At 50.3% G+C, this 27,969-nt stretch overlaps 9 protein-coding genes across 9 annotated transcripts; 3 read left to right on the forward strand and 6 right to left on the reverse strand.

Annotated features, from left to right (window-relative positions):
• Positions 1-581: 581 nt before the first annotated feature.
• Positions 582-2,278, reverse strand: CDV56_104390 (esterase-like/phytase family protein; the record flags this gene model as incomplete). The annotated part of the gene is made up of 2 exons (XM_026758009.1): positions 582-1,923; positions 1,989-2,278. 2 exons carry the CDS (start codon positions 2,276-2,278, stop codon positions 582-584), a joined length of 1,632 nt encoding a protein of 543 aa, XP_026613126.1.
• A 721-nt stretch (positions 2,279-2,999) lies between these two features.
• CDV56_104611 (uncharacterized protein) lies at positions 3,000-4,554 on the reverse strand (the record flags this gene model as incomplete). Its single annotated transcript, XM_026758230.1, has 5 exons — positions 3,000-3,076; positions 3,125-3,342; positions 3,395-4,028; positions 4,088-4,186; positions 4,242-4,554. The coding sequence occupies 5 exons, from the start codon at positions 4,552-4,554 to the stop codon at positions 3,000-3,002; spliced, it is 1,341 nt and encodes a 446-aa protein (XP_026613127.1).
• Positions 4,555-4,859: 305 nt separating this feature from the next.
• Positions 4,860-5,486, reverse strand: CDV56_104760 (uncharacterized protein; the record flags this gene model as incomplete). Its single annotated transcript, XM_026758379.1, has 1 exon — positions 4,860-5,486. The coding sequence occupies one exon, from the start codon at positions 5,484-5,486 to the stop codon at positions 4,860-4,862; it is 627 nt and encodes a 208-aa protein (XP_026613128.1).
• An 838-nt stretch (positions 5,487-6,324) lies between these two features.
• On the reverse strand, positions 6,325-7,736 carry CDV56_104892 (putative tubulin-specific chaperone c; the record flags this gene model as incomplete). The annotated part of the gene is made up of 4 exons (XM_026758511.1): positions 6,325-6,531; positions 6,587-7,318; positions 7,378-7,538; positions 7,610-7,736. The coding sequence occupies 4 exons, from the start codon at positions 7,734-7,736 to the stop codon at positions 6,325-6,327; spliced, it is 1,227 nt and encodes a 408-aa protein (XP_026613129.1).
• Positions 7,737-8,610: 874 nt separating this feature from the next.
• CDV56_105071 (uncharacterized protein) lies at positions 8,611-11,908 on the reverse strand (the record flags this gene model as incomplete). Its single annotated transcript, XM_026758690.1, has 5 exons — positions 8,611-9,198; positions 9,258-9,719; positions 9,791-10,462; positions 10,565-11,239; positions 11,291-11,908. The coding sequence occupies 5 exons, from the start codon at positions 11,906-11,908 to the stop codon at positions 8,611-8,613; spliced, it is 3,015 nt and encodes a 1,004-aa protein (XP_026613130.1).
• Positions 11,909-14,335: 2,427 nt separating this feature from the next.
• On the forward strand, positions 14,336-16,172 carry SED3 (S53 family peptidase; the record flags this gene model as incomplete). Its single annotated transcript, XM_026759136.1, has 2 exons — positions 14,336-15,834; positions 15,890-16,172. The coding sequence occupies 2 exons, from the start codon at positions 14,336-14,338 to the stop codon at positions 16,170-16,172; spliced, it is 1,782 nt and encodes a 593-aa protein (XP_026613131.1).
• A 674-nt stretch (positions 16,173-16,846) lies between these two features.
• Positions 16,847-17,768, forward strand: rpnL (proteasome regulatory particle lid subunit rpnL; the record flags this gene model as incomplete). The annotated part of the gene is made up of 2 exons (XM_026759330.1): positions 16,847-17,410; positions 17,490-17,768. The coding sequence occupies 2 exons, from the start codon at positions 16,847-16,849 to the stop codon at positions 17,766-17,768; spliced, it is 843 nt and encodes a 280-aa protein (XP_026613132.1).
• A 144-nt stretch (positions 17,769-17,912) lies between these two features.
• CDV56_105788 (uncharacterized protein) lies at positions 17,913-19,262 on the reverse strand (the record flags this gene model as incomplete). Its single annotated transcript, XM_026759407.1, has 3 exons — positions 17,913-17,930; positions 18,007-18,991; positions 19,054-19,262. 3 exons carry the CDS (start codon positions 19,260-19,262, stop codon positions 17,913-17,915), a joined length of 1,212 nt encoding a protein of 403 aa, XP_026613133.1.
• A 6,371-nt stretch (positions 19,263-25,633) lies between these two features.
• Positions 25,634-27,308, forward strand: CDV56_106312 (threonine synthase THR4; the record flags this gene model as incomplete). The annotated part of the gene is made up of 2 exons (XM_026759931.1): positions 25,634-25,687; positions 25,752-27,308. The coding sequence occupies 2 exons, from the start codon at positions 25,634-25,636 to the stop codon at positions 27,306-27,308; spliced, it is 1,611 nt and encodes a 536-aa protein (XP_026613134.1).
• Positions 27,309-27,969: the final 661 nt, after the last annotated feature.

Genomic DNA, 27,969 nt, shown 5'->3' on the forward strand with positions numbered 1-27,969 from the left:
TGACGCAACCACCAGACGCCATCGTGAGCTCATGAGATCTCTGTATGGGGATTATCACCCGGAAGCGCTGGACTCAGTTCTGGAGGGGACGGCACTGAGTGAATGGAGGGCTGCCGATTGTCGCACTTCCACTGTGCATATTATTGTGTTAAGTATGAGCTGGTATGACCAGATGGAAGAAAGGAGACTTCGTCAGGATGAGAGAAGGACTTGATGAGACCGTTGGGTGGAAGAAAGTCTTGGTGGTGAAGGTGTATCCCAGACTCTATTTGTTTCTCTTGACTCCTTTATGGCACATCATGTATGCTGGACCCCCTGAGGTTGAGCGTTTGCCTTGAAATATCTGTTCTACCGATATCTGGGCGCTTTCTCATGCAGAAAGCAGATGTGCATGTTTAAAGCTCTACCAGCTACCTACTTCTTCAACCTGTAGGAGGGGTGGGTGCCAACACCTGTTGACTGTTTCAATCGTAGAAACATGTTTGATTTTGGTGTCTGTATCAAGCACGAATCCTTCCATCAATATTAAAACAGTCTGGATACTATTCTCATTACTATTTCTATAGGAAGCAGATACACAGCTAAAACCTCACTCTGAAAACCAGAGCCTGGTTGTCGAGGTTGTAGCCAGATTCATCCGCGTACTTGAACCGGCCAAAATTCATGCGTCCTGTACGAGCGAAGGCAATATAGTCAGTGTCTTTGGGTTCAAGGACGAGAAACAGGTCAAGAAACCTACCATCCTGCGTGATAAAGTCATTATCACTGAAGCTGAAAAGGAAATACTCCCTCGCCTTCTTGGAATGTTTATCCTTGTGACCTTGCGGGTCAACCGGCACAAGGGCCAGGCCCTCCCACTTCTCATTCAAAAGACCAGCGTCCTGCGCGCCACCGTTGTGAAGGCCGAATTTGGCCAGTTCCGAATTGACATTGAAGTCCAGGAAGGGGCAGTACTCCGCCGGGGTGATGCCCGAGTCCAAGACACCCTTCGAGCTGGCGATGGATCCGTCCGCGGCGTCATAAGTACCCTTCAGATCAGTCGTAGACTTGGAAATGGAGACAACGTCCGCATGCCGGTAGACGGAGAGGGACTCGGACTGCCCGTGTCCGAAGCCGGAATCGCGCGCGAGAACAAGAAAGTCGCCGGTGGGAAGCTGGTGGATCTCCGACTGCGAGGCCACCTTTGCCGCGTCCGATGGATCCTCTTCCGTGTAATCATTGTACTTGGCTAAGAGAACGGCATACTCGTGCTTGTATTCCGGTGTGCCCGAGGAGATGTCGTACTCCAGCAGCCGCGCGGGCTGGCGGTTCTTCTTCTTCGGGCCGCCTTCCTGGTTCAGCGCCGACTGGATCATGGTGTACAGCGTCTTGCCGTCCGGGGAGATAGTAAGGGCTTCGAGGCCCTGGTTATTGTTTCGGCCTGTCTTGGGGTCCTCGGGGACGGGCATTTGGTTGGGGGCATAGAGGGGCGGACTGGCGGCGCTGAAGCTGATGGTGCCGTTGCGACGGGGGAGATAGGCCTGCGGCGGTTGCAGGGCTAGCACCATCCTGCCGTGCTTGTTGAATTTGTAGACGTAGGGACCGTACTCGTCAGAGACCCAGAAGAAGCCGTCCTTGTCAAGGACGAGACCCTCGGCATCGATTGTGACCCTCTTTCCTCCCTTGCCCGCGCCGCCAAAGCCATCACCGATGTATGTGGCTGCGGGGAGAGGTGGGAAGCCGCGGTATGAGGCATAGCCTGTGGCGTCTGCATCAAGACCTGTGGTGGGCTCGCCATCGGGACCGGTCAGAAGAATAGTGTCGAGGTACTTCAGCTGCAGATTTGGCTTCGATGGATTCTCAGCAGATGCATCTGGTGCCAGCTTGAAGAAGATGGCCAGCTTGTGGATACGCGACTGGAAATTGAGCGTTCCGTTGGTGTTCCTGAAACCGAAGCATATCAGCCTCCAATTCAAGGTTTCTATGGCCATGCTATAAGCCTAACTTACCAGCCACGATCAGGCAAGCAGTAAATGATGCCAGAGTACGAGTCACGGCCCGTCTTGCGCCAGGAGTCTTGATCGATAGCGATAGAGCTGCCAATGCCCCCTAACGTATCACCATACTTATCAACCGCGTTGGACGGGATGAATCCGTATCCCACTAGCCCGGTATACTCGTAGCTTGTGCCGCCACAGGTTGTCTGATTCACGACACTGCACGAGTTGTGCCGAGTGAGAGCGCCAGCTGTGGCTGCGGCTGTCAATGGCAGCACACTCACCAATGGATTCAATCTCATGATGTCGTCTGCAACTTGGATAAGCTCCTGATTTCCTCGACTGAGGAGGAGAAAGCAGGCGATTTTATACACCTCATGGTTGACCTTGGCACGTGCTGAGCGTCCCAATCAGAGCAGACGCTGAGGAAGGTGTCTTGCAGTATGTATCTCTATCGCATAAACAATCCTGAAGGAATCGCCTAGCAGTATCTAGCTTCTAGAAATCCGCTCCCCGTGGTGTTAGCAGGTAAATGACTCGTGGGGAGATCGAGATCCTGGCAGCAAGCGGTTGAACGTGGTGAAGATCGTCAATCCCATTCGCTCTCTAATACAAAGCCAACCATCTTGGCTGCGCTGAAGCCCGACCCGCTCGAGAATAATAACAGATACCATCATACCACCATGCATTAGCTAGATAATACTCCTTTAAGGAACCGAGTAAGTACCAGGGGTAAAAATGCGGGAACGATTCAAGGAATTTCTGGATTGGATTCCCCTCCATCTTATGCTGACATAGAAGAGGTCCACCTGCATCCATCAGCCACCACTGGATGCGAAACTACTATCTCACGCAAAGTATTTTCAATTATTCGATTCAACTATGGACACTCATCATCTGGGGAATTGACTCAAAGTTCAGCATTCCTCAAATTGAATGTTTCTTGTCTGTTATGCCCGGAATCATAATCCGAAGCTTCATCTCGAAGCGCCTATTGTACACCAGTGGCTGGGTTCTACCTGGCTATTTGTTCCAGGTTGTTGGCACCTTCGGATAGTTCTTCGCATCCAATCCTAGGTCTTCATAGACGGTTTCGTCGCCTGGGTGCGGGTCAGCAACTTAGCGAAGCAGAGCATTGGAGAACTAACCTTTTAGAGCTTCGATCCTCTCCTCGTTTTCATGTTCCAGCTTTTCCAACTCCTCGCCTGGCTGTTCTTCGTGTGCCTCCTTACCACCAGGTTCTGCTGTGGCTGCCTTTCCCAGGTCGTCTGTGGCCTCCCCGATCATGAGGAACTGCGCGTTGGGATAGTCGATGAATTCAGGCTCCAAGGGGACCCATCGATAGTCTCCGAACTTTTGGCGGACGCTGCGATGAAGCAGTTAGTTTCTATGCCACTATGGCACGATCATTGACTCACCTTTCAGGATACTCAGGGTCTTTGGGAAGCTGTGCGTAGGACGGACCAGGATATTTGGGGTTCTTCGACTGGACAATCCAACTGCCTCGGCCATAAAGGCCAAAGTCTTCTTGAATTGAGCTCAATTCGTGCGGAATAGTCAGAATGTAGGCCAGGTGAGAAGCCCGCTTTCCAGAGGTTATGGCGTAGACTCCTTCCGCATATGGTCGCGCTTCTTCAACGGTGCGTTCTCCTCGAGTCGATGTTTCATATTTCCCTCCCACCATAAAGCTATCATGGAGTTCTTTCATAGATATTCCGGCTTTCTCCACGAATCCCATGTCCCTCTCTCTACCAGAAGTGGGAAACTTCTTCTTTGGCAGAATCATCAAGCGACAGCGTGCGTCGGCTTCAAGAGTGCCTTGTTCGGCATCCAGCACTGCACCCAGAGGAGTCGGACGTAAAACAAAGAAACTTCGGGCAACATCCTTCACACTGTGTGGCTCCTCAACATTGACTCGAGGGCGGAAGAAGAAGTATATGATTCCCTTTTCGAGTATGTTGGAAGGTACAATGTCTTCTCGTTCTTGTGACTTCCTGACTCCGGCCTCAACTTCTTCCTTTGCCGGCGCTTCAGCTGGCTTTTCTTCTGGTTCTGCAAGGTAGTTTCTGTTAGTGTTTGCCAGAACCAGAACTCTCCGCAGATTTTATTACCTTTGGTGCCTTTCTCTTGACTCTCTTTCTCGTCTTCGTGAGCTTCTTTGGGCTCTTGTTCTGGCTTCTCTGCTTGCTCTTCAGGCTGTTCACTGAGCTCTAGTCGCTGTTAGCGTTGACGCGGCGTGAAAAATATTCTCAAATATGGTCATACGTCTTATGGCTTTTTCCTGTTCCTCTTTCTCGTCCTTTTCACCGGGCCCAGGGACTGCTTCCTCTTTCACCTGCTCTTTCATTTCTGGCCGGTGCTCCTCTTCGTGCTTTCGCTGCTCCTGCTCCTGTTCCTTCTCTTGTTTCTCATGCTCGGGCTCGCGATCGACTTTCTTTCCCCTCTTTGGTTCCGGTCCTTTTTCGGTGGTATCTTTGCGCTTTGCACCGGCAGTCCTCTTTGGCTTGATATCACTGGTGCTTGTGATGGCCTCCTTCGCTTTCTGGGCGGCCTGGCGCGACGATGTTCTAGTCGCCATTGTGGGAGGATTGTGTTCGCTCGGGGTGGATAATCGGGCCAATTGCGCGTATTTGAGATGTCACGATTGATGCGACAGATTTGCGAGCGATAGCAGCACACGACAAGCAGAGCAGAGGTGAGAAGCGGCAACGACATCAGTCCACCCCAGTCGGAGTCAGTGGCCGCAATGAGAACTGCCTGACGTCATAGAATGTCTCTCGACCTCTTTCGGACTAGCGTGCGACTGGCACGGTACGTCATCACGTGACTCCCGGAAGATTGAATGAAGGAATTTGAAGGGATAGTATGCTTCCTATGTGCATATCAATCTATGTCCATTTCATCGGTGACGTTAGGTTTATTGCTCGGGCTTCTCCCGCTTGCATCCGTGGATTGAGGACTCAGACTAAGGCTCGTAGGCGAATCGGTTTCACTCGAGCTGCGTGGTGAGAGAGTAGTTCTTATCCCTTCTTTCGAGCATTTGCTTCGTCGACGTAATCTCTTCGGGCTCGCACTAGGTCCTTCGTACTGGATATCGTGAACTGCCTCATAGAGCTGTCGCCGACCAGACCCCGAATCTCCAGCTGCGAAGGTGGGTGTTTTCCTCTTTCTGCCTCTCTTGTGGCTCGAACGGTGCCGCAAGTCAGGATGATCCGAGTCGCAGTGCAGATCTTGCATTGAATCCACCAATTCCTCTTGCCACGATTCGGCGCCATTTGAAGCGGCTGAAATGGCAAGTCTAGGGACGAGCCTAGGAGCTTCATCATCCTCCGGTTCCTCAATAGAGTACGGTTTCACCACCTCAATATCGCCGTCGTATCCAGAGTCGCGAGAAGAAACATCCTCAACATACACATCTTCCGAAGCTGCGGAGCTGCCTGGTTTGGCAGTCGAGCCTGAATGACTGAATTGTTTATCACTCTCCGGACTTCTTTGTTCGTTGGCGGGCATTCTGAATTAAACCGAGCCTAGGATGAGAATGTCTCGGATTGAGAGTGTCCCTTCTCATGTCCAACATAAAAGACATCGATACCAATCTTCAAGCCACAATATATAGAATTCCAGGCAGAAATGAGCGAAATAAGTGTTGATTAGAACCCTTGGAGATTGATCATGACATAATTGAGGTAGTGGGATAACCGAGAGCTTCAACCAGTTGTTGATAATAATCAACTTAAATTGCGGAGCGAAGCTCCACTCTTATGGATAGTATCGAATTTCCACTTCAACTGCCAGCGCTGATTGGCTGACAGACATATAAACGACATATTGAATGCCTTGATAATCAGGCCCAAATATGCCATTCTCTATCGAGGTCACAGATTAGTATGGAATAATAGCTGTGTAGGAATAGCCATTTTACATGACTGGCTCTAAAGTAAATCGTACGCCTAGATTCCACCCAGCAAAGTGGTAAGGTATATTCTAAGCGTCACCTTTTTTGGAAAAGCATCATCAGCATGCTATACGCTATGGTTATGCCTCAGGATGGTGCTAATTTGTGAAACAAACAGAGGGCATTTAGCAAGACTTGCATAGGATGATACATCCAAATCGGATTGGTAACTGCGAGTGACAACGAAGTATACTACCCAAAGTAAATAACGCCTACTCTCCATTGCGCAAGTATCTGAAAGACTTGAAGCACCATAGCCATTAATAACCACGAAGGACTCAAGGCATCGCTTCGAAGTGCAGTATGGCCGAGGAACCATTGAAAGATGGCTAGTTCTCTCCAGGAAATGCTTTGCATAGCATAATTAACTGTGTAGCGTAGTGGAAAATGGAGTTAATCTTTCACAATCTTGATCGCGCGTAGTATGTCGTCGAGTGACCATCCAGGGCCACCAGGCACAATCTCAGCCCACACTTCTTCTGGAATCGACTCATCGGAACCTAGCAAGCTCCAGTTCGGGCTTGGTTCTGGCTTGATCCATTTAAAGTCCTCAACTTGGCTCCAGCGGTCTTCGTTATCCCGACGGTCGTGGTCCAGTGCCTGGGAACATGAGCATTCGCATTAAAATGGTCATTAGCAGAAAACGAATACTTACATATGCTCTGGGTATTCTGCCAAACCGAATGTTGGTGCAATCTTCAATGATTGGATTGCTGGAGCTGCTCAGGTACACGTCCACATCAGTACAGTTGTGCATGCGGAATTGGCGACACGACACCACAATGACGCTATTTTCAACACCGGTTATATGGGCTGGCCCATCAATTTGGCCACAGATCAACAAGCTCTCGCTGACTCCCTTGACAGTGAGACTGGCATATGGCTTGCCGTTTGCAGTCGGTATGGACATATCAACGACGCAATGGTGCAAAGATGTAATGGATGCAGGTACAGCCGCTGTCGAGCCTGATGCAGGAAGCATGATATGGAGACCATCATGATCGTTTACGGAGACAGACGACACAGCCGTGGCCGCGAAGGCGTTACCCTTCTGGGAATCTTCTTTGGATTTCGATTCGGTTTCACTAATACCCGAGGAAAAGGCTGGAACCGACGTCGGTGCGACTTCTGGCCGCTGTAACTGAAGGATATCTGGTTCGTACAAAGGTGTAGACGGGTAATTGGGCGTTTGGCCCGCAGAGGAATTGACCGAAGATGTCCCTGGGGAGCGATAGCCGGGTAGGCCCCCCTGGCCTTGGACAACTAGTTCGGCCGCATCTGATAGCGAGACAGCGGATGCATTCTTCTTGGTTTTGAAAGTAAATTTGGGGCGTGGCTCGACAGCAGCGCGCGTTTCGGCGAGCTTGTCCTGAAGTGCTTTGATGGCCTGACAAGACAACACGATCAACGAGGTACACACTCAGGCTATGACGGTCATTGACCTACTTCTGCATAAACACGTTGATCATAGGTTGGGATATAGCTGGCTGCATCCTTAACCTCATTGGACAATCTTGCAATTCCAGCCAGGCAATGATCGGTTGCATCCGTCCGTTCCCCTCCTATGAGAGACGTGTTTGCCAGACGGTCCATCTCTTCTTGAAGGGCTACAGGGCAGTACTTCGACGTCAGATTATCCTAGTAACAAACACAAAAAGACAATACAACAGAGACATACCGGTAATCTCATGTTGGAAGTAACGGAAGAATCGTTCCTTCAGCGGGATCTCGGATTTCAGTACGGTCTGATTCTCCGCCTGCGATGGCCGGCGCGATTGATCGAACTCGAAGGCGGGCTGCGACATTGTTGATAGAGTGGTCAAAACAATTGAGAGCAAGAGAGATGTGGAGAAGATATTATGCGTCGTCGGCTTCTCGGGAATCTAAAGGTCGTTTGCGAGTGCCGGGGATGTAGTGATGACGTCGACCTTGAGATTCCAACGTCAAGCCAGTTTACGTGCACCCGACTCAGCAATAAATGCTCCAGGTAGGATTTGGCCGTTAAGAAAGTGGTGGACAGGACATGAGACCGCAATATGACTGCCTATATGTCTAAGAAATAAGGACAAGTCCAGTATCAGTCCAAGGGCCCATTTACACCAATGAAGTGGGAGGGGCAATTGAGTGTCGCATGCTCTGATCTATTGTCTGATGCTAAGCTGATCACCCGATGGCCAGACCCGCAGACATGTCTTTCTAACATGTATTTACTCACCTAGAATGGCAAGCTGGAGTTGCATCTCTGAACTCCCAGACATCAAGTGTTGAGTTCTCTGTCGTCCAGAAACATCCCAACAACTCGCAACCCTCCACAGCTCATCATATGCACGCTAGTGGTGACGTCGATCATCACCAGCGATCCTCGGCATTCGGAGAATTTCGCATTCCGGGCAAGACAAGACCCTCCCCTTTCTAGCCATTTATGGTATAGTCTGCTGTTCCTGTGGCACACCTCACTTTCCTCTTTGAGCGACGGTCAACATCTTCTTCTCTGCACATACAGCAGAATTCTTTTGATGGCTCTATCAGCAGCTAATTACAAGAGCACTGTTTCTGATAATTTGGAGAGCCAACTTCCGCGACATCTCTGTCAGAGCAACATATGTTCCTATAAAATCACGCACTAAATTCCAGACTGCCACCACATTGCGTTGACTGTATCGCCCAACCTACATACTGTTATATCGCTGGCAGTTCCGCCATGTCAGGTCTTTGGACAGACGTAATTGCCTCCATCTCCGCAACTGACTGATTTGAAAGTGATGAGTTCTGTCTTCGCTGTGTTGAAAAATTCCCCGCTGGGACCCGTTCCACAACTAGACGGTCAAAGTCCAGGCGCAGGTCAAAGTCATTGATTATCTCAGCGCCCTCACTGTATCTGATTGCTCTGAGTGATAATTTACCATCCTTGGCCCAAAAGGCAAGGATCTCATTCTCCTGTGGGAAGGACAGTGTCAGATTCCCAGGTTTGAAAGCAGCGAGGCTTATCTTGGCCGAAGCTTTCTTTAGTTGATACGGCGTGAGAAGAGTATTGGCTTTGCATTCGCACATATACATCTCACCAGCACCATTTGCCATGACGAACCGTGTCCCTGAAGGCGATTGTGCTGCATGAACGATCCTGATGCTGAGGGGATCGCTGACGATGTTCGGGTCAGCAAGAGAAACTAGCATCGGAGATTCTCTTCCCAAGAAGGCTGTCATTATGACAGCGAAATGGAAGCTGTCGTAGAAAACACACGTGAGGTCTCCATCATTTGCCGTCCACTTTAGAAGTTAGCACCAAGCCTTGACAGTCGCTCAAGTGATATCACAGTATCACTTACTGATGGAAGTTTGAACGACCTTGACTTGTCAGGCGTGATTATCCATTGTCCAGCATTCCAGCCCCAGACATCTACATAAGCGCAATGATCGCCCAGGTGCGTGGCTACAACAAGATGCTTTTCGTCGACGGAGAATTGAATCCTTCGCTCAATAATCGCCTTCGGTCTGGGTTGGCTGTTGGCGTATTGTCCATCCCTTGAAGGAGTTACCGCTCCGGATGGTGGCTCTTCGCCAAGCAACGGGTATTGATCCAAGTGCTCGCCCAATGGAACTCTTCGTATCGCTCCTGCACCGATCTCATACACTCGGACCTCTTCCCTGATAGTGAAGGCGACAAATCTGTCGTTCCGCGACATGGTCATACATATAGGTGGTATGGACTGATTTTGGAGTCCAGTTTCAATCGTCAGGTACGCATCAGCGATGGTGCCAGTGCTGTCGAATATTAGCAGCTCAAGATGCTAGAAACATGTCAGCAAGCCGAAAAAGAGTCACAGGCTCAACAGGCTCAGCAGAATTGAGACATAAATACCTCTCCAACCGCGGCGATCACAGCGCAACGTTTGTCACCCGCTGCAACATACTGGACCCCAGACACGTCGTATCTGTGACCCTTGCTCCTCTGCCCTTCCACAGTCGAAATTTCAAACCGCATGACCCAGCTGCTACCCGTTCCCCATAGAAGCAGAGTTCGTCCTGTCGCGGAAAAGCAGGACTTTGGCTGCCGCGGTAACTTCTGCTTAGTGGAGGCTTTTCTGAATAGAGACGCCCCGCTTGGGAAAGGTATCTTCACGCTCTTGAGCTCCCTGGAAAGACTCCTAGTGCCCTGTTTTTCGCGTAATTGATCAGAAGAGGCACGTGATGAAAGTGGACTAATCAGCTCCGTGACGGAGGTGTTCGAATGCTTTGTCATAAGATCGGAGAAGCCGAGGGTGCGTGTTATGGGCGAAACAGGGCTTCTGGAGAATTCACCAGGGTCTAAGCTGGTAGTGTGACTGGTTGAACTTGACTGCGATGTCGTATCTCTGGAAGCAGAGTCTGCTATAGAATACCGTCTATTGCGGTTTGACTCGGGTACATCTTGCAATGCAGTTGAGACCTGTCCCACCGGTTTGACCATGCGAGCGTGTTGAATTCGTATATCTCCAGGGCATAACGGGCAAGAAATGTTCATCGTGAGAAACTCTGGGTTTTTTTGCAGATGCTGGTGAAAAAGTTAGTTGGGAAGGAAATGGTAAGGTCATTTAACGAGTCTACATTCGCACAGCGGGGTGTCAATGCGTCTGAGAAACGTGAAATATCATACCTCATAGAGCGTGTCGCGGCTGGTCAATTGCTCCTCGAGGAGGGCTATGGGGACCATGTGAACCGCAGGACAGTCAACAGCGTACAGAATGCTGGTCCTCTTGTCCCCCCTCTGAGGCTGGGCCCCAGGATCCGGCAACGAAGCATTCTGAAGCCACTGTGTCAGATGACGCTGGTAATCCTGGGAGATCGACTCTAGCTCCCCGTTGCAGTCCCACATCTGAACTCGGCGATTGATGAGCCATCTGACAAGAAGCCCTAGAGAATCCTCTAGAACGCCTCTGATGCGTAAGAGTCGCGTCCAGCTGTCCCTGATGCGCCGGGTTTGTAGCGGCGGTTGGCCCTCAGCGTTATGGCTCAAGATGAGAGTTGCGAGGACCTGAAGAGATGGTGCAGAAAATTCATCGTCGAATGCTGCCATTACAGTTCTCACCAGCTTTTTCCGCGTTTCTTGGGCTTGCGCAAAGGCCTCTTCCACCTTGGTTGCCGCGGCATTGGAATATCCTTGCTCTTGTGAGATACGGCGACGATCAATATGACACTGGATAAGCGCAAACTCGGCGGCACTTATGATGTCGAACAGAGTGCAAAACGAGGTTAGGTGGTCCGTCTTGTTTGCGACAACACCAGTCAACAGATCTGTCATGAGGGTTTCCGGGGCTATTGAAAAGGGATACTGCCGTCAAATCAGCCCAGTGTGATAAGCCATGAGAATGGCGACACTAACGAGTCCTGACGCGAAAGATGGAAGAGATGTATTATTGGAGCTCAGTAGAGCGCCCTGCTTCTTTGACAGCTCTGGAGAACCAATCTGATCTATCGCTCGTGGTAATAGCTCCATGATCAGATAGCTCTCCGTGCTGGACAAATCGGGATGGTGCCATGCTCCCCTCATCGCCCGCTCCAGGTTGAATCTCAAATCGGGTGGGATGGTGTCACCTCGCAACAAGAGCAGTCGAATCCCACCAAGTAGAACTTGCGCAATGAAATGACGATGACGAGCAAAGTCGGGAGGCGCCGGGGTGTTAGACGGGAACAAGTCTGATTTGACCCGAATCAGGTACATAAGAGTCGAGAAAATCGCTTCCGAAGGCAAGAGGTACGGCAAAAAGTAAGGATGACAATCGTGCACATTGGTCAACCCCTGCAGATAAGCTCGTTGTAAGTCGAAGATGGCCTTGATCCAAAGCACCGGTCGTATAAGCGGTTCGATTCGAGAGACATCATCTTGCATCTGGAATACAGCCAGCTCTGCCGCATGTTCGCCGATGATCTCCCTTAGAATGTTGCCTACATCACGACGGCCGAGCTGTTCCCACACAGCTGCCACGAGCGGATGTGACATGGAGAAGGCGGGGTTGACAGTCCTGCGGGACTTGAACGCTAGAGGAATTTATCGCATCCAAAGCGTTTTCATCGACAGTTTTCCCACTTGGGACGAGGATAATATACAGCTGCGATGAATTTATCGGGTAGTTGGAGATGGAGAAAATGCCGTTGCTGGCATCTTGACAGGCGATTGACAACAAACGGAGACCAAATGTCATCCTGTGAAAGGTCTGGAGGGGCGTTTGCTGCAGCTTTTTCTTTCCCGCTGATGCGAGGCTGCGTTGGTGTCTTACACTGCTGATATTGCTTGACCAGTCAGAATCCCTGCTGTTCGAGCTGAGGAATCTTCTGCATCTTGAAATACAACCAACCAGAAGTATTCGCTCAATTTCCGGATGATCATCGGCGGCCTCTCCGAATGGATCGTTAATCTCCAGGTCACTCGACTGTCAAAGTGATGCTTGTTGATGTGTCACGAAATGGCAGGGAAGGACGATCTTATCCGCCGTCTGCAGAGATTCAGATAAGAAACTAGATAATCACATTATTGACAGGTAAAGTCGTTACTCATTCGAATTGGAGAACTTTAATCAACATGGCACACGCTTGTCGGGTTCATAATCTCAGCCCAGCATGATGAAGTAGCTCAACCGATGAGGGCTGAGAAAGGCTTCGTATCTTCGGAGATGTCTATGATTAGGCCACCAATTCTTACAGGACTACCCAAGTATCAATCAATCGGCTTAGTAAACCGGATTGCAACAATAGAGCTGCATCTCATCTCCTCTTGCGATCTATCGCAATCCTTATGATGAATATTCGGAAGAGAAGACGTTTGAAACATGCATCTGTACTCTCGTCCTGCTGAAAATATACCTACCTTACACCTAAGCCCCGCATATCGTGAATATTACTGTAGAAGTTCGTCTCAAATGATTTGAAGAACTAGATATGCCATGGTCTAGCCTACTCAATCGGGTCTATCATCATCCTCCCGGCAACAGCACCAGCCCTCTGTACTTGATTCTTTCTATGTGTTGCACTCAGCCGATACAGCCAGAGCTATGCTGCACTATCGTTCACTCTCCTATACCAAGGTTAAGCTTTTTGGAGGCCTGGAGCATTCAAAGGGAAAATATGCTTCCTTTCTGCTGAAGACAAAGACCAGTACTTCGTCAGGGTCGCTGGATACCTCTTGGCCTTGAATTCGACCTGGATTCTCCGTAGTCTCTGGCCAATTAAGCAACTCAGGCTGCGATTGAGTAGGTAGACTTGCATCATGTCGCTATGACAGACGTTGGGCCTGTAGATCATTGACGATGCCGATTCACCTAGTATGTAAGTAGATATCAAGCTGTTGTCGAAGAGTATCGCTATGACCCATCCAGCCTCGTGCCACCACAGAAACATTGCTATCTATTCCCCGTCTCGACTCTTGACAGGTAGAGGGTAATGAGGAAGAACTTAAGATTTCTTGTGTTCACCGCTAATGACCAAAGATCCAAATACCCCCTCCGAAAATATCACGATGGTATGTACCATGAAACCTGTCACTTCTCCATTCCATCCGAGGAGAAAATCTAGTTTCTCAGATGGACTGAGATACTGAGGTAGCTATCCGTAGTTGATGATATGGTGGGAGGGCGATCGTCTGCCAAAATGAGCCTAGCTGGCAATCAAGTCCACTGGGTCATGGGACAAAGCATACTCTACTCCACTTGAACCGTGGGCTATGACTGGCTGAATCCCGATCCTCCCTTGCTTCCCAATCGCCCAATTTGGTCATCAATAGAAGCTCAATAGGGATGAGAATGAGAAGTCTATGCCGCTACCCGGCATGGATGCATCGCCCTGAAGAGTTAAACAGCGTCAAGTGTCAGGCCGTTGAGCTACCAAGCCCTGACGATGGCGTTCTCAGCTCCAGGCTACGACCTTTTAAGCTTTCTACTCTCATGTCTCTGGTAATCCGGACAAAGAAATCAGTCATCGCACCCCATATGTCACAGATTAACTCAGGGTCCTTTCCAGAAATGGCACAGCCTACGATTGTCCTGCAGTCATTCTGCTCCGGTAATCGCTGGCCTACCATTAGTCACATTCCCTGCCTTGGTGTTGACGTGATAGGCGTGTGCCTTTTCCCTTGGGGCCCCTGAAATGAGGGATTGCCAGTGGCCAGACCACCAAGTGGTACAGTACAAGTAGGTACTGTGTACACAAATGAGTTTGCGCCTCGCGTGTACTTGTACCGGGTGCCACGGTTCCAGGACGACCCCGTATATTGGCCACTTGCAGCCGTTGTTTATCTGCTAATCCGCAGGAGATGCGGAATACTGGCGTTCCCACTTCTTATAAGTGACAGATAAACCAAGGGTCGCCGTTTGCCTATTGCCGCGTGTCTCATCGCTATATTGCCATCTAGACGCGCGATTTCACTGTCGCTCCGATGCCCCCATTTGCGTTCGTGATAGGGATCCTGTCCCTCTGTTTTTTCTGCCTCCATCTTGGTGCAGCTGCAGAATCCGGGTACGCGGTCGTTGAGCAGCTCAAAAATGTGCCCGACGGCTGGATAAAGCGCAATGCAGCACCGGCGTCTGACTTGGTCAGATTTCGGCTGGCTATGAACCAGGAAAGAGCCGCTGAATTCGAGCAAAGGGTTATCGATATGTCAACACCGGGTCACTCGAGCTATGGACAACATATGAAGCGTGAGGATGTCAGGGAATTCCTCCGTCCGTCCGATGAGGCCTCAGATAAAGTGCTTTCATGGCTGAGATCAGAAAACGTTCCTGCTGGCTCGATCGAAAATCATGGCAACTGGGTCACTTTCACTGTCCCAGTCTCGCAGGCGGAACGTATGCTAAGAACGCGCTTCTACGCTTTCCAGCACGCGGAGACAGATACGATGGAAGTCAGGACGCTTGAGTATTCCGTTCCCGATGACATCCACCGCTATATTCAGATGATCCAACCAACGACCCGCTTTGGAGGACCTCTCCGGCACGGACGGCAACCACTTTTCGAGGGAACTGTTGCTAACCAGGAAGAGCTGACGGCGAATTGCTCCAAAACCGTAACTCCGGACTGCCTCCGCGAATTGTACGGGATTTATGATACCAGTGCCGAGCCCGATCCCCGCAACAGATTGGGGGTTTCCGGATTCTTGGATCAGTACGCACGCTATGATGATTTCGAGGATTTCATGAGATTGTATGCACCCAATAGGACAGACTTCAACTTCACCGTGGTCTCGATAAACGGCGGTCTCAATTTGCAGAACTCGTCTATAGGCAGTACTGAAGCCAGCCTGGACATCCAATACGCCTACTCTTTGGCGTATGACACGCTTGGAACCTACTATACAACGGGAGGCCGAGGACCAGTGGTGCCTGAGGAAGGTCAGTCGGATACGAGCGTGTCGACCAACGAGCCTTACTTGGATCAACTTCATTACCTTCTCAATCTTCCAGACGAAGAACTTCCCGCCGTTCTTTCAACATCGTATGGCGAAGACGAGCAAAGCGTCCCTGAATCATATGCCAACGCAACTTGCAGTCTCTTCGCACAGCTTGGCGCACGCGGCGTGTCGGTCATCTTCAGTAGCGGTGATTCGGGCGTCGGTACAACATGCATAACCAACGATGGAACCAGAAGGACCAGATTCTTGCCTGTCTTTCCAGCGACCTGTCCATTTGTTACTGCTGTTGGCGGAACCCACGATGTCCAACCCGAGAAAGCAATTGGCTTTTCTAGCGGAGGCTTCTCAGATCGATTTCCACGTCCATCGTATCAGGATTCGAGCGTGCAAGGCTACCTAGAGCAGCTCGGCAGCAGATGGAACGGGCTATACAACCCGAGCGGGAGAGGTTTCCCTGACGTTGCCGCTCAGGCCAATAACTTTGTCATCATTGATCATGGAAGAACTTTGAAAATAGGCGGCACAAGGTCCGTTGTTAAATGAGAGTCGCTCATAGAACAATTCGCGCTAACCCTCGTGCAGTGCATCTGCGCCTGTATTTGCAGCCATCGTCTCGCGATTGAATGCAGCCCGACTTGAGGATGATTTGCCAAGACTAGGATTCTTAAATCCATGGCTCTATTCCCTCAACCAGACAGGATTCACAGATATTGTTGACGGTGGCTCATGGGGTTGCTATATTGGCGCTGGCAACGAACAACTGGTACCCCACGCAAGCTGGAACGCAACGCCAGGATGGGATCCTGTTACCGGGCTTGGAACGCCCTTTTATAATACTCTGGTAAAACTAGCCAAGAGCGTTTAAACTCTGGGATATAACTGTGATAATCTGAAAGTGAATGTATAAGCGTACGGACGTACATACTTTGAATAGCGGCGCTGCGGTCAAATCTGCAGTCATGTAGTTTGATTGGGTAAAGATGAAATTCAAACCTCATCCTATTTTCAAAAGTAAGGTACCTTGTGCCGAAATGATTATGTCCTGGAATGTCTACGGCAAACCAATACTGCCAGTCCGCGACATCGAGAATTCTCCAAGTTTATTCACCATGTATCCACCACATACCTGTCATAGTAAATATACTAGAAAATCCTCTTTCCATAGTGCCGCCATGTTCAGGGCACATTCAGCAGAGTATGTGCCAACTATAAATAGTCTAATTAGACCTCTGGGTACTCTGTTTGGGAGGAGTAGATAGTAGCATGCTTTGTACTAAAAGTAAATTCGGACCTCATTTCAAAAGATGCAATCTCACTGTCCAGACTTCGGATACGTCAGATCACGTGGCACCTGCATTATTGACCGCCCGCCAAGACCGTCGTGAAGCTCTTGGGAGCTGACAGCACCATCAACTAACCTCCGTCTACACCATCAAACCGCTTCTGTAGTCTTTCTTTCTCTTTCCACCAGGCGTTAAACATTCTCGAACAGGACCTTCACCCACCCGAGATAGAGAATATCAAGAAGACGTTACTATCATGGCAGACGGCGCCGATCTCCGGTCCCTCGTTTCAGAGCTCCACAATGCTCTCAACCGCAAGCAGCTCGATGCTGCCAACAACCTCCTCAGCCGAGCAAAGCGAACCCTTCTCCTTCAGAATGCGCTAATTCCCACACCCTCCACACCGTCGGAGCTCATCCCGCTCGCTCGTGAAGTTCTGGAACTAGGAGCCCTTGCCTCCATTCGACAGACCGACGCACAAGGCTTCACGAGATATTACCAGCAGCTGCAGCCCTTTTACGACCTTGAGAGGGATGGCGCGGGCTCAGCGCATGTGGATGCTAGGACTAGCCAGCGGAGCAAGATTACAGGTCTGTATCTGATGCTTTTGTTGAGCATGGGTGATAGCACTAGTTTCCACACGGTGTTGGAAGGCCTGGTTGAGGAGGCGAGTCTACAGGGCAAACGCGTGGAGGATGATCTGTACATCAAATACCCCGTTGACTTGGAGCGGAGCTTGATGGAGGGAAGCTACGACAAAGTGTGGAGGGAGACTAACTCGGAGAGAGTGCCTTCGGAGGACTTTGCTCTGTTTTCTAACGTGAGTCTATCCGTTTTCCTTTACGACCTGTTCATTCGTTCTGCTGTTGGACAGATCCTAATGATTATGTGATCAATAGGTCCTTGTTGGAACCATCCGAAGTGAAATCGCGGACTGCTCCGAGAAAGCGTATCCTTCGCTTCCCATTTCCAACGCCAAGAATCTGTTGTTCCTTGACTCCGAGGGAGCCGTTATTGAATTCGCTCAGCAGCGTGGGTGGGTTCTCCGTGACGGACGGATATACTTCCCAGTCGAGCCTGAGGCCGCGGCCCGGTCTGAGAAGGACATCCTGGTGGCAAGCAGCACGGTCATCGAGAACACGATAGGCTACGCTCGCGAGTTGGAGACGATTGTCTAGTTGATCAACAGATCTATGCGATGACTTCCATTTGCCTTTGAGTCTTTTTCGGGTTCCGGCTGGGGTTGTATCTGTATACCTCTCGCTTTGCATCATGAATTCTGTTCGAGCGTTATCTTCTCACGACAAATAAATTCCATTATTTTATGCCTCTGATTGAAACTGGAGGTTGGTCCGTCTGTAGATCTACTCTCCATATACAAACTCTTCGGTCGTAGAAACTGCTGGAAACACAAACCAGCTCCGATATATCCTTGCCTTCCAAGTCGTATCCTCCCTCCGCTTTCCACACATCAGATGCATAATTCATGCTCTCATGCTCCGTGAACTGGGCCAGGACATCGATACTCCATTCGGATCCCGAGTCATCTACTCTTCGAGGTTTCCACGTCACCGCCACCACCCTTGTCCCTGCATGCATACAGCTAGCTAGGATCAGAAACCTCCACTCTTCGCCCTCTGTTTCTGAGGCAGGCTTTTGCTCCGTCTTCAACAGCTGTAGTCTCCAGACACCGCCGCCAAGACACTCTTCAGCAAGCACTTGGCCCCTACGCGTGGCATGGTAGACACGCAGGCAGTCATCATAGCTCCCTGTGAGCAGCAAGGGAGCGCCTTCACTAAGCGGAAGGGGCAGAGGAAGAATACTCGTTACTCCGCCCGTATGGTGACGAGCGCGGTCGTCGTAGTCAAGTACGAGGGGCGCCAGAGGCTCCTCTCCTTCTACTGCTGCCTGTTCACTCAATTGGCGTGTATGCAGCGAGCCGAAGTCATCCCCTGTGAAGAGGTAGGGAAGACTGGGTTCCTCGGATCCCGATGAGGGGTCTCGGAGTGACGCCAGAGCCACGAACCATACTTCGATGGTCTGGGTGGCTTCGAACGTTCCCAGTTCGATGATGCTGGATTGCTCTGTGAGCTCGGCCTTGTCGGCGGAGGTGGTGCCGTAGACGCTCGTCCTGCCATCGGAGAACGTGACGGCGAACCCGTCTTGCTCGCGCCTTGGAAACCAGTTCTGGGGTGCCCAGGCTAGGAACAAAGCCGGGGTTGAGGGATCCTCATGGACGGGTAAGTCCCATAGATGGCTGATGGTGGTTTCGGGGCCGGTTGAGACTTTGAAAAGAGCCACGGATGCCGCGCTTGTGGCGATGGCGAGGATGCTAGCATCTCTCGGATGGAAATGGAGATCAAAGACAGCATATGGCAGTGATAGTTTTTGGATGAGAGAGCTGAGTGTTGTATAGCCGATCAGTCAGCCTGGAACTTGGGAGGATGATGATACAGGTCTCACAGTTCGTTGTTCAGAGGATTGAGGTTCCATAGTTGAAGGCTTCCAGTCTTCGTCTGCTGCACATTTCCATCATTGTCTTTGTTTTCGGATAGCAGGTAGGTGCCTATGATGAAGTTGTCTGGTGCTGCAGGGCAAAATTGAAGACAGCTTGGTGGTTGGTCGAGGAAGATGGTCGCTGCAGACTTGGGGTGCTGAGGTATAGGTGACATCCTCTTGAGTCAATATATGGTTAAGTTTACTCGACTTGTCCAAAGGGTTTTTTCAGCTTTTCCCCGCAGAAATGGTGTTTACAGATCAACGATGAGGTCAAAGTGTGGGCGGTGAAAATATAGAAGAATCCTGATAGCATACTGATTATTGCCTTATTTGTCTCCATCTCATCCAACTTTTGGGTCACAAATTTGAAATCGAGTCCCATCCTTGCCAATGACGAAACTATACAGCTTCGGCTACGATGGACATGAGATGATCACTTGTCGCATTGGATGATTACTCCATATTCTTTGTTTGACTTACCCCGCTATTTGACATCCCCTGTCTATTGGATGGCTGTATACTGCCCTTGGAAATCAGCAGGTATATATGTCATCGTAAAAGTAGAGTCAGATGAAGCTCAACTACCTTCTCTACATCAATCATTATCGCCATGTCGACCCCATACAGCCAGCTTCCTTCAGCAGCAACCATCTCCCCAACTCCCTTTCGAGTAGCCTTCCCAGATGAACAGATAACGGAGTTTAAGACGCTGGTTAAACTCGCTAAGATCGCTCCACCTACGCTCGAGAACCTGCAACAGGACCGTCGATATGGTGTCACATCCGAGTGGCTGACGGCCATGCGAGAGAAGTGGTTGGATGAATACAACTGGAGAGCCACCGAGGCCCGTATCAATAGCTTCCCTCAGTTCACAACCAAGATCGAGGACATATCCCTGCACTTCGCAGCTTTGTTCTCGGAAAAGAAAGACGCAATTCCCGTGATACTCCTTCATGGATGGCCTGGTAATGCTTGATTGCCTTCGCTTGTTGCGTCCGTGCTTATAGGAAAACTATAGGTAGCTTTCTGGAGTTTCTCCCCATGCTTCAACTGTTCAAGGAGGAATACACTTCGACCACATTGCCGTATCACTTGATTGTGCCTTCGCTTCCCGGTTATGGGTTCTCGTCCGGCCCACCCTTGGACAGGGAGTATAAGAGCCATGACGTGGCACGATTGATGGACCAGTTGATGAAAGGTCTCGGTTTCGGAGGCGGCTATGTTGCTCAGGGAGGAGATATCGGAAGTCGCATCTCGAGGGTGCTGGCAGTGGATTTCGAAAGCTGTAAAGGTCGGTTCGGGGTTCATTCCCTCAATTGCCATGCATACTGACGATGCTGTAGCGGCTCACCGTGAGTCTACTTCTTCTGTGCCTCTCTGAGGTGGTGCCAACAAGCAACAGTGAATTTCTGTACTGTCCCACGCCCCGAGGGCTGTTCAGATGACAGCCTGTCTGCTTCTGAGAAACGCGGAGTGGAGAGGCTGAATACCTTCATGACGACTGGGACAGCATATGCAATCGAACAAGGCACCAGACCAAGCACCATAGGTCTTGTCCTGTCCACCAACCCTATGGCTCTGCTGGCGTGGTAAGCATGACGATGCTCAAAATTGCAAAAACCCCCATTAAACGGCGTGACTAGGGTTGGAGAAAAATTTCTCGATTGGGTGGATGAACCTCTTCCTTTAGAGACCATCCTAGATTTTGTCTCTCTGTACTGGTTTACCGAGACATATCCGCGGGCCATCTACTTTTACCGCGAGGTTTGGGGTTCCGATTTATTGAAGTAGGAGAGATGCTGATCCAGAGGTTGAGCAGGACTACCCTCATAGAAAATTCACGTCTCAGCTGAGTAACCGGTGGTTCATTCAGAAACCGTTTGGGTTTTCCTATTTTCCCATGGAACTTTATCCGGCTCCCAAGTCCTGGGTGGCCACTACAGGAAATTTGGTCTTCTTCAAGGATCACCAGAAGGCATGAACCTTTATTTCCATCCTAATCCATCTGACCCGCTAACTCCTTCATTCAGGGTGGTCATTTTGCGGCGCTTGAGCGACCTCAGGACCTGAAAGCGGACTTGACGGGATTCATTGAGCAGATTTGGCCAAACATTGCGGCGGCGAAGTGGTAGACAGAACTCATTCATGTCAAACAGGGGGCAAGGCTCAAGCTATTTGCTTCAATTGACGTTATTGAGTAAGGCGTAGCCTGTCGTCACCTGTTTTCACAAGTAGAGAGCTTCAGTGAACACAAAGCACCCTGCGAGCCGATCAGGTGGGCAGACACAGTAAATGGGGACAGCCACTGCTTACCAACATGGTGCAGCTTAGCCTAGTATGCCCTGGCTGAAAGTGAAAGAAGAACGCAGACAAAGCCAGTAGTGACCAAGTCATCTTGTCTCTCGAAAGCATAATACAATCACGATGCTTGATTATCGGATAAATTCTTTGACACTTTGATGGCCACTTCTTGTAGATGCCAATTTCGCGTCTGGTCTTATAATTCCGATGCCCCGATGCCGGGATCTCGCCTGCCTCTCGAGTCCTCTGATATTGGCAAGGAGCGGAAGGATAGAGCGGTGTGTCACTCTCAGATTGACGAAATGATAGGAGCGTCATTGCGTTCATCATCTTCCTGACTTCGAGCCACTCATTCGTTGTGCTACTAAGCTGAATACGGCGACCGAGGAGATAAAGAGGACTAGATTGTAGAACTGTAATTATCCTCAGTATGGGATCTTGTCCTGAATATTGTAGGTGAGAGCATACGGCCGTCCTTGAGTACTCGTTCTCTTCGGCCTCTGTTCTTGCCTCGACAAACAGGCGTCGCAGATTAGGGAGGTTCGCCTGGCAATGACAATGAGTAACTGAGATCCATTATGAAAAGCCGGGACTTACCATGACATCAAATCCTAATTCAACAAATGTGCTGGTTATTATTACAGGGTCAATAAATCAGAGAATCCTCGAAGAATCGGGGAGCTGAAGTGGACAAGACGGAGGTGAATGGATTGGTGGTGGCTCCGGTATGGGGAAATCGTGAGCCGCGTTTTGTGGACAACTTTTGGGCCTGTGACAATTGACCTAGACCAGACCAGACCATTCGCTTCCCTTAACCCCTCTGCACCCTTGAAGGCGACGAATTGCTCCCTACTTTTTTCTGCCCTTTCTAATTTCTCTGTCACCCCGAGACAAATTTGGGAACCAGGGTCCCGGCCTGGTCTCAAGCGTTGCATCGTCACGTCCCCTCGAGTCGAACTGGTCCCTGAAGCTTCGCCGCCAAATTCCCCGCAGTGGTCCGCAACGAAGCGCTTCCTTCCCACCTACGATCAGAATATTGTCTGCGGAGGCGCGACCTAGTCGTCGCTGAAGCTCTCGTTCCCTCAAAATGGCGATGAGTAGGATTCGCGGCGCTTTTGCAGTGCCTAGAAAAGGAGAAACGTTTGAATTGCGAGCTGGTCTTGTGTACGGAGTTCCTCCACCCTACGTAAGATTCATTGAGTGGACTGTGTCGCTGACAGAACCATAGATCTCAGTATGCGTACGAACGGTATGTCGAATACTTTTGTTTCCTCTCAGAGCTCTTTTGACCATTTACCACTCGCGACGCTGAATGTGAGTGCATTCTGACACTGTTACAGGAAGGAAGCCATCCAGAAGACCATCATGGCCATGACACTGGGAAAGGATGTCTCCGCTCTTTTCCCTGATGTCCTCAAGAATATTGCGACGAGTGATCTTGAACAGAAGAAGCTTGTATATCTATATCTCATGTGGGTGTCCCTGATTCTGCTCGGTGGCCGCTCCGTTGGCTGATCCCCCATGCTTCAAAAAGGAACTACGCCAAATCTCACCCGGATCTTTGCATTCTCGCCGTGAATACATTTGTACAAGACTCCGAAGACCCCAACCCATTGATTAGAGCACTGGCTATCAGAACAATGGGATGCATTCGGGTGGATAAAATGGTCGATTACATGGAGGAACCACTTCGCAAGACACTCCGGGACGAATCACCCTATGTCCGAAAGACTGCCGCGATCTGTGTGGCGAAGCTCTTCGACCTGAATCCTTCTTTGTGCTTGGAGAATGGTTTCCTCGAGATGCTCCAAGAAATGATCGGCGATCCGAATCCTATGGTGGTTGCGAACTCGGTGACCGCGCTTTCAGAGATCTTTCATGCCGCTCCCGAGACCCGAGCCCTCCAAGTGACGTCTAACATACTGCGCAAGTTGCTGATGGCGTTGAATGAATGTACGGAGTGGGGTCGGGTTACAATCCTCACGACTCTGGCAGAATACAAAACGAGTGACGTGACAGAATCAGAGCACATTTGTGAGCGAGTCGCGCCACAATTTCAACACGCCAATCCAAGTGTAGTCCTGGCAGCGGTCAAGGTCGTTTTCCTACACATGAAGAACATTAAGCAGGAGTTGTCGAGCAACTACTTGAAGAAGATGGCCCCTCCTCTAGGTATTCTTCTTCGTCCGACTTGTTATCCAAAAGCATGGCATGCTGATACCTGATTAGTGACTCTGGTGTCCTCCGCTCCGGAAGTACAATATGTCGCATTGCGAAACATCGATCTGTTGTTGCAGAAGCAGCCCGACATCCTGAATAAAGAGTTGCGGGTTTTCTTCTGCAAGTATAATGACCCTCCTTATGTGAAGTTCCAGAAACTGGAAATTATGGTCCGCATAGCCAACGACCGCAACGTCGATCAGCTTCTCGCAGAACTGCGGGAGTACGCATTGGAAGTCGACATGGATTTCGTGCGGCGTGCCGTGAGAGCCATAGGTCAGGTTGCCATCAAGATCGAGAGTTCATGCGAGAAGTGTGTCAACACATTATTGGATTTGATCAACACCAAAGTGAACTACGTCGTACAGGAGGCTATTGTTGTCATTAAAGACATTTTCCGAAAATACCCTGGATACGAGGGCATCATCCCTACTCTCTGCAAATGTATTGACGAGTTGGATGAACCAATCGCCCGTGCCGCGCTCATCTGGATCGTGGGAGAGTACGCAGAGAAGATCAGCAATGCTGGCGACATTCTGGCCGGGTTTGTGGAAGGGTTCAATGAGGAATTCTCACAGGTCTGGTTGCTTCGCTCGACTTGTGGATGCCAAAGCTAATTCCTTAATTAGACTCAGCTTCAGATTCTTACTGCCGTCGTAAAGCTATTCTTGAAGCGGCCCGAGAAGGCTCAAGGACTGGTTCAGAAAGTTCTCCAGGCGGCAACGGCTGAGAACGATAACCCTGATGTCCGTGACCGAGCCTACGTTTACTGGCGTCTTCTCTCCAATACAAGTGATCCCAATGCCACCAAGAACATTGTTCTCTCCCAGAAGCCTCCTATTGTTACGACGATCCACTCTCTACCTCCCGCTCTCCTTGAACAGCTGATCGGTGAACTTTCTACTCTTGCATCCGTCTACCATAAGCCACCAGAGCAATTTGTCGGACAGGGCAGATTTGGCGCAGATGCCGTGCAACGGGCTGCTATTGAGTTCGTTACCTTGCTTCTGAATCCCTTCTTTTGAGCAGTCAGCTAATATGATGGAACAGGGAACAAATCCAAAACGCCCGTGAAAACCCATTGGCTGCAGCCGCAGCGGCAGCCGCAGTCACGGGTGCTACACCCCCGCCACAGGCTCAGAGCAACATTGAGAACCTCCTGGATATCGATTTCGATGGCACAGCTCCCGCATCGGCTCAGAAAGAACCTGCTAGTGGAATGTCTGGTCTCGAGGGTCTTGCTGGTACTCCCGTTCGAGTAGAGTCTCCTGCTGTTGGCGCACCCGCTCCTGCCGCAAGCAACAATCTGGATGACCTCCTTGGTGTGTTCGGCGATAGTGGCAGTACCGCCGCATCAGCCAGCACCGCTGTTCCAAACGGCAGTGGTGCTGCTGCGGACCTCATGAACGGCTTCTCTGGCCTTGATCTTTCCGCCAACGCCACATCGCCACCCCCAGGCGGCAATCAGCAAAGAAAGACTAATGAGGATATTCTGTCGCTGTTCTAACGAGGGGAAGCGCTGGTTATTTGATGATTTGGCGTGGCCTTCTCAGGCTCAGGAGTATTATTTACAATTGTGATATAGATCCCATACCATTGTCCGATTCGCACTGAGTTGCATAATACTTGACCTACATAGTTAACCAACATTTATCTTTCTGTGTTCTCCCTCCCTCGTTCGTATGGTTGACAAATAAATGCTTGGATCTCCAGTTCGAGTACTCAGTACTCTGTACCTCTCTATCATGATGCCAAGGTATCAGACTGCCAACCATTTATGCACGTGATTTCGATGTGCCGTTGTCGGAGACGCTAAATCCCAAACAGGCATGGCCCTCCCCGCGGCGTTGCGAAGGCCGAAAGAGTAAAGACAAGTCCGCAAGTGGGATGAATCATCGCCAGACTTGGCCTTCGTTCATTCTTTAACAATTGATTCTCTGATAGCAATTGTCATTGTCCACGGAGCGGTCATCTCGATTGAGACAGCTGGTATACTCACGACCTCAAATTATACTCCCTAGCCATGTCTCATACACTTTCGCAAAAATATCTCAGCACGCGGGGTGCCTCCTACGGGGTCGGTCGAGAATACTTTAACCCTCCTCCCAAAAGATCGTTCTGCTGACCTCCTGGCTGTATAGCTGTCCTTCGAAGAGGTCGTCCTTAAGGGTTTGGCGTCCGATGGTGGCCTGTTCATCCCCGAAGAGATTCCCTCGCTTCCTGCAGGATGGGAGACCGAGTGGCGCGACCTGAGTTTCGAAGATCTGGCATTTCGTATCATGTCGTTGTACATCTCATCGAGCGAAATCCCCTCGGAAGACCTCAAAGATATTATCAGACGCTCATACGCTACATTCCGGCACCCTGAGCGGACCCCTCTGGTTGAATTGGACGGAAAACGCAACCTCTACTTGCTCGAATTGTTCCACGGACCAACATTCGCCTTCAAGGACGTAGCGCTGCAGTTCCTCGGAAACCTCTTTGAATATTTCTTGGTGCGCAAGAATGAGGGCAAGGAGGGCAAGGACAGACACCACTTGACTGTTATTGGTGCCACCAGTGGAGATACTGGATCTGCAGCTATCTATGGTCTCCGGGGCAAGAAGGATGTCTCCATCTTCATCCTCTTCCCCACTGGACGGGTGTCGCCTATCCAGCAGGCTCAGATGACGACAGTCTTGGATGCCAACGTACACAACCTGACTGTCGAGGGCTCGTTCGATGATTGCCAGGACATTGTCAAGGCCTTGTTTGCCGATCCTGATCTCAACTCAACCCACAACATTGCCGCCGTCAACTCCATCAACTGGGCTCGTATTTTGGCTCAGATCACATATTACTTCTACTCTTACTTCTCTCTCACCAAGACCCCCGGCTTCTCCAAAGACACGAAGATGCGCTTCGTTGTGCCTTCGGGAAATTTCGGTGACATCCTCGCCGGATGGTTCGCTAAGCGCATGGGTCTTCCCGCCGAGAAGCTTGTCATCGCAACCAACGAGAACGACATCCTGGACCGCTTCTTCCGTAGTGGTGGCCAGTACACCAAGAACACCACACAGGCCGAAGGCGTCAAGGAGACCCACAGCCCCGCCATGGACATCCTCGTCAGCAGCAACTTCGAGCGTCTTCTCTGGTTCCTTGCCTTCCAGGCGGACAGCGCCAGCTCCGCAGACGAAAGACGCAAGCACGCCTGCGAGAGCGTCAGCGATTGGCTCAATCAGCTGAAGACACAGGGTGGCTTCAGCGTACCCCAGGCCGTCCTCGAGGGCGCCAAGGCCGAATTCGAGAGTGAGCGGGTGAGCAATGACGAGACTATCGACCAGATCAAGTCCACCTACACCTCTTCCTTCCCCTCCAACCTCGGCCCCGGAAGCGCCAAGAGCTCCAAGACTGGCGGCTACATTCTCGACCCTCACTCTGCTGTCGGTGTGCGGGCATCTCTTCGCTCCATCGAGCGTAATCCTGAGATCAAGCACATCTCCCTCTCCACAGCCCACCCGGCCAAGTTCGCGAGCGCCGTCGATCTGGCCCTGCGCGCCGAAGACGGCTATGACTTCACCGAGGTTCTTCCTCAGGAATTCATTGGGCTCGAGCAGCGGGAAAGCAGAGTCACTCCTATCCGCGCCGGCGCCGGATGGGTGGGTGTCCGAGAAGTGGTCAAGGCCGAAGTCGAGCAGGAGCTGCAGGGCTTGAGGTAATTGGACTCTTTCGACAAGCTTTCTTGTTTCTTACGGATGTCTTTATGTTCTATATATCCTCTTTTACTCCTTTCAATCTCCATTAAAAGTTTAGGTTGATGAAATGGATACGTCTCCGCCATTCTGTTTGGGACCGTGCTTTAATCTGCTTGCATGGAGCATACCTAGATCATAGAATCAATGTCACATACATGGCTCTTAGATTAACATTTTCTACCGGCTTGACTTTTTTCCATTATGCACCCGAGGACCTTCATCGGTGTCCATGAGAGCGCAAGTCGCTGTCCTTGAACATGGTTACATCAGTCTGCGAGAATCGAATCGGATGTACGAGATCTTAATCGACATTCTGACAGCGTGAACTTAATCCCGATGTGGTGGGAACCGACTGACTAGGTAGACCCGAAATGTATCATTTTTAAAAGCGTCGTTCAAAAGACAGTAGGATATGATTGACTCTATAAAGCATGCAATGTATTTGCTGCGCCCGCATTATATTACTATTACTTCGTTATTTGACAAACTATAACCCCGTCCATAAACCATGAGCGAAGGAACAACTTTTTCATAAGTAGATGGCCGAAATGTGGATGTCAAATGATAACACAGATCAAGTCAAAACCGTGCGAGAAGAGAAAATCCAGAATTATCGAAAAGATAC

This window comes from Aspergillus thermomutatus, assembly GCF_002237265.1.
Source record: "Aspergillus thermomutatus strain HMR AF 39 chromosome Unknown NODE_140, whole genome shotgun sequence".
In the NCBI taxonomy this organism is placed as follows: domain Eukaryota; kingdom Fungi; phylum Ascomycota; class Eurotiomycetes; order Eurotiales; family Aspergillaceae; genus Aspergillus; species Aspergillus thermomutatus.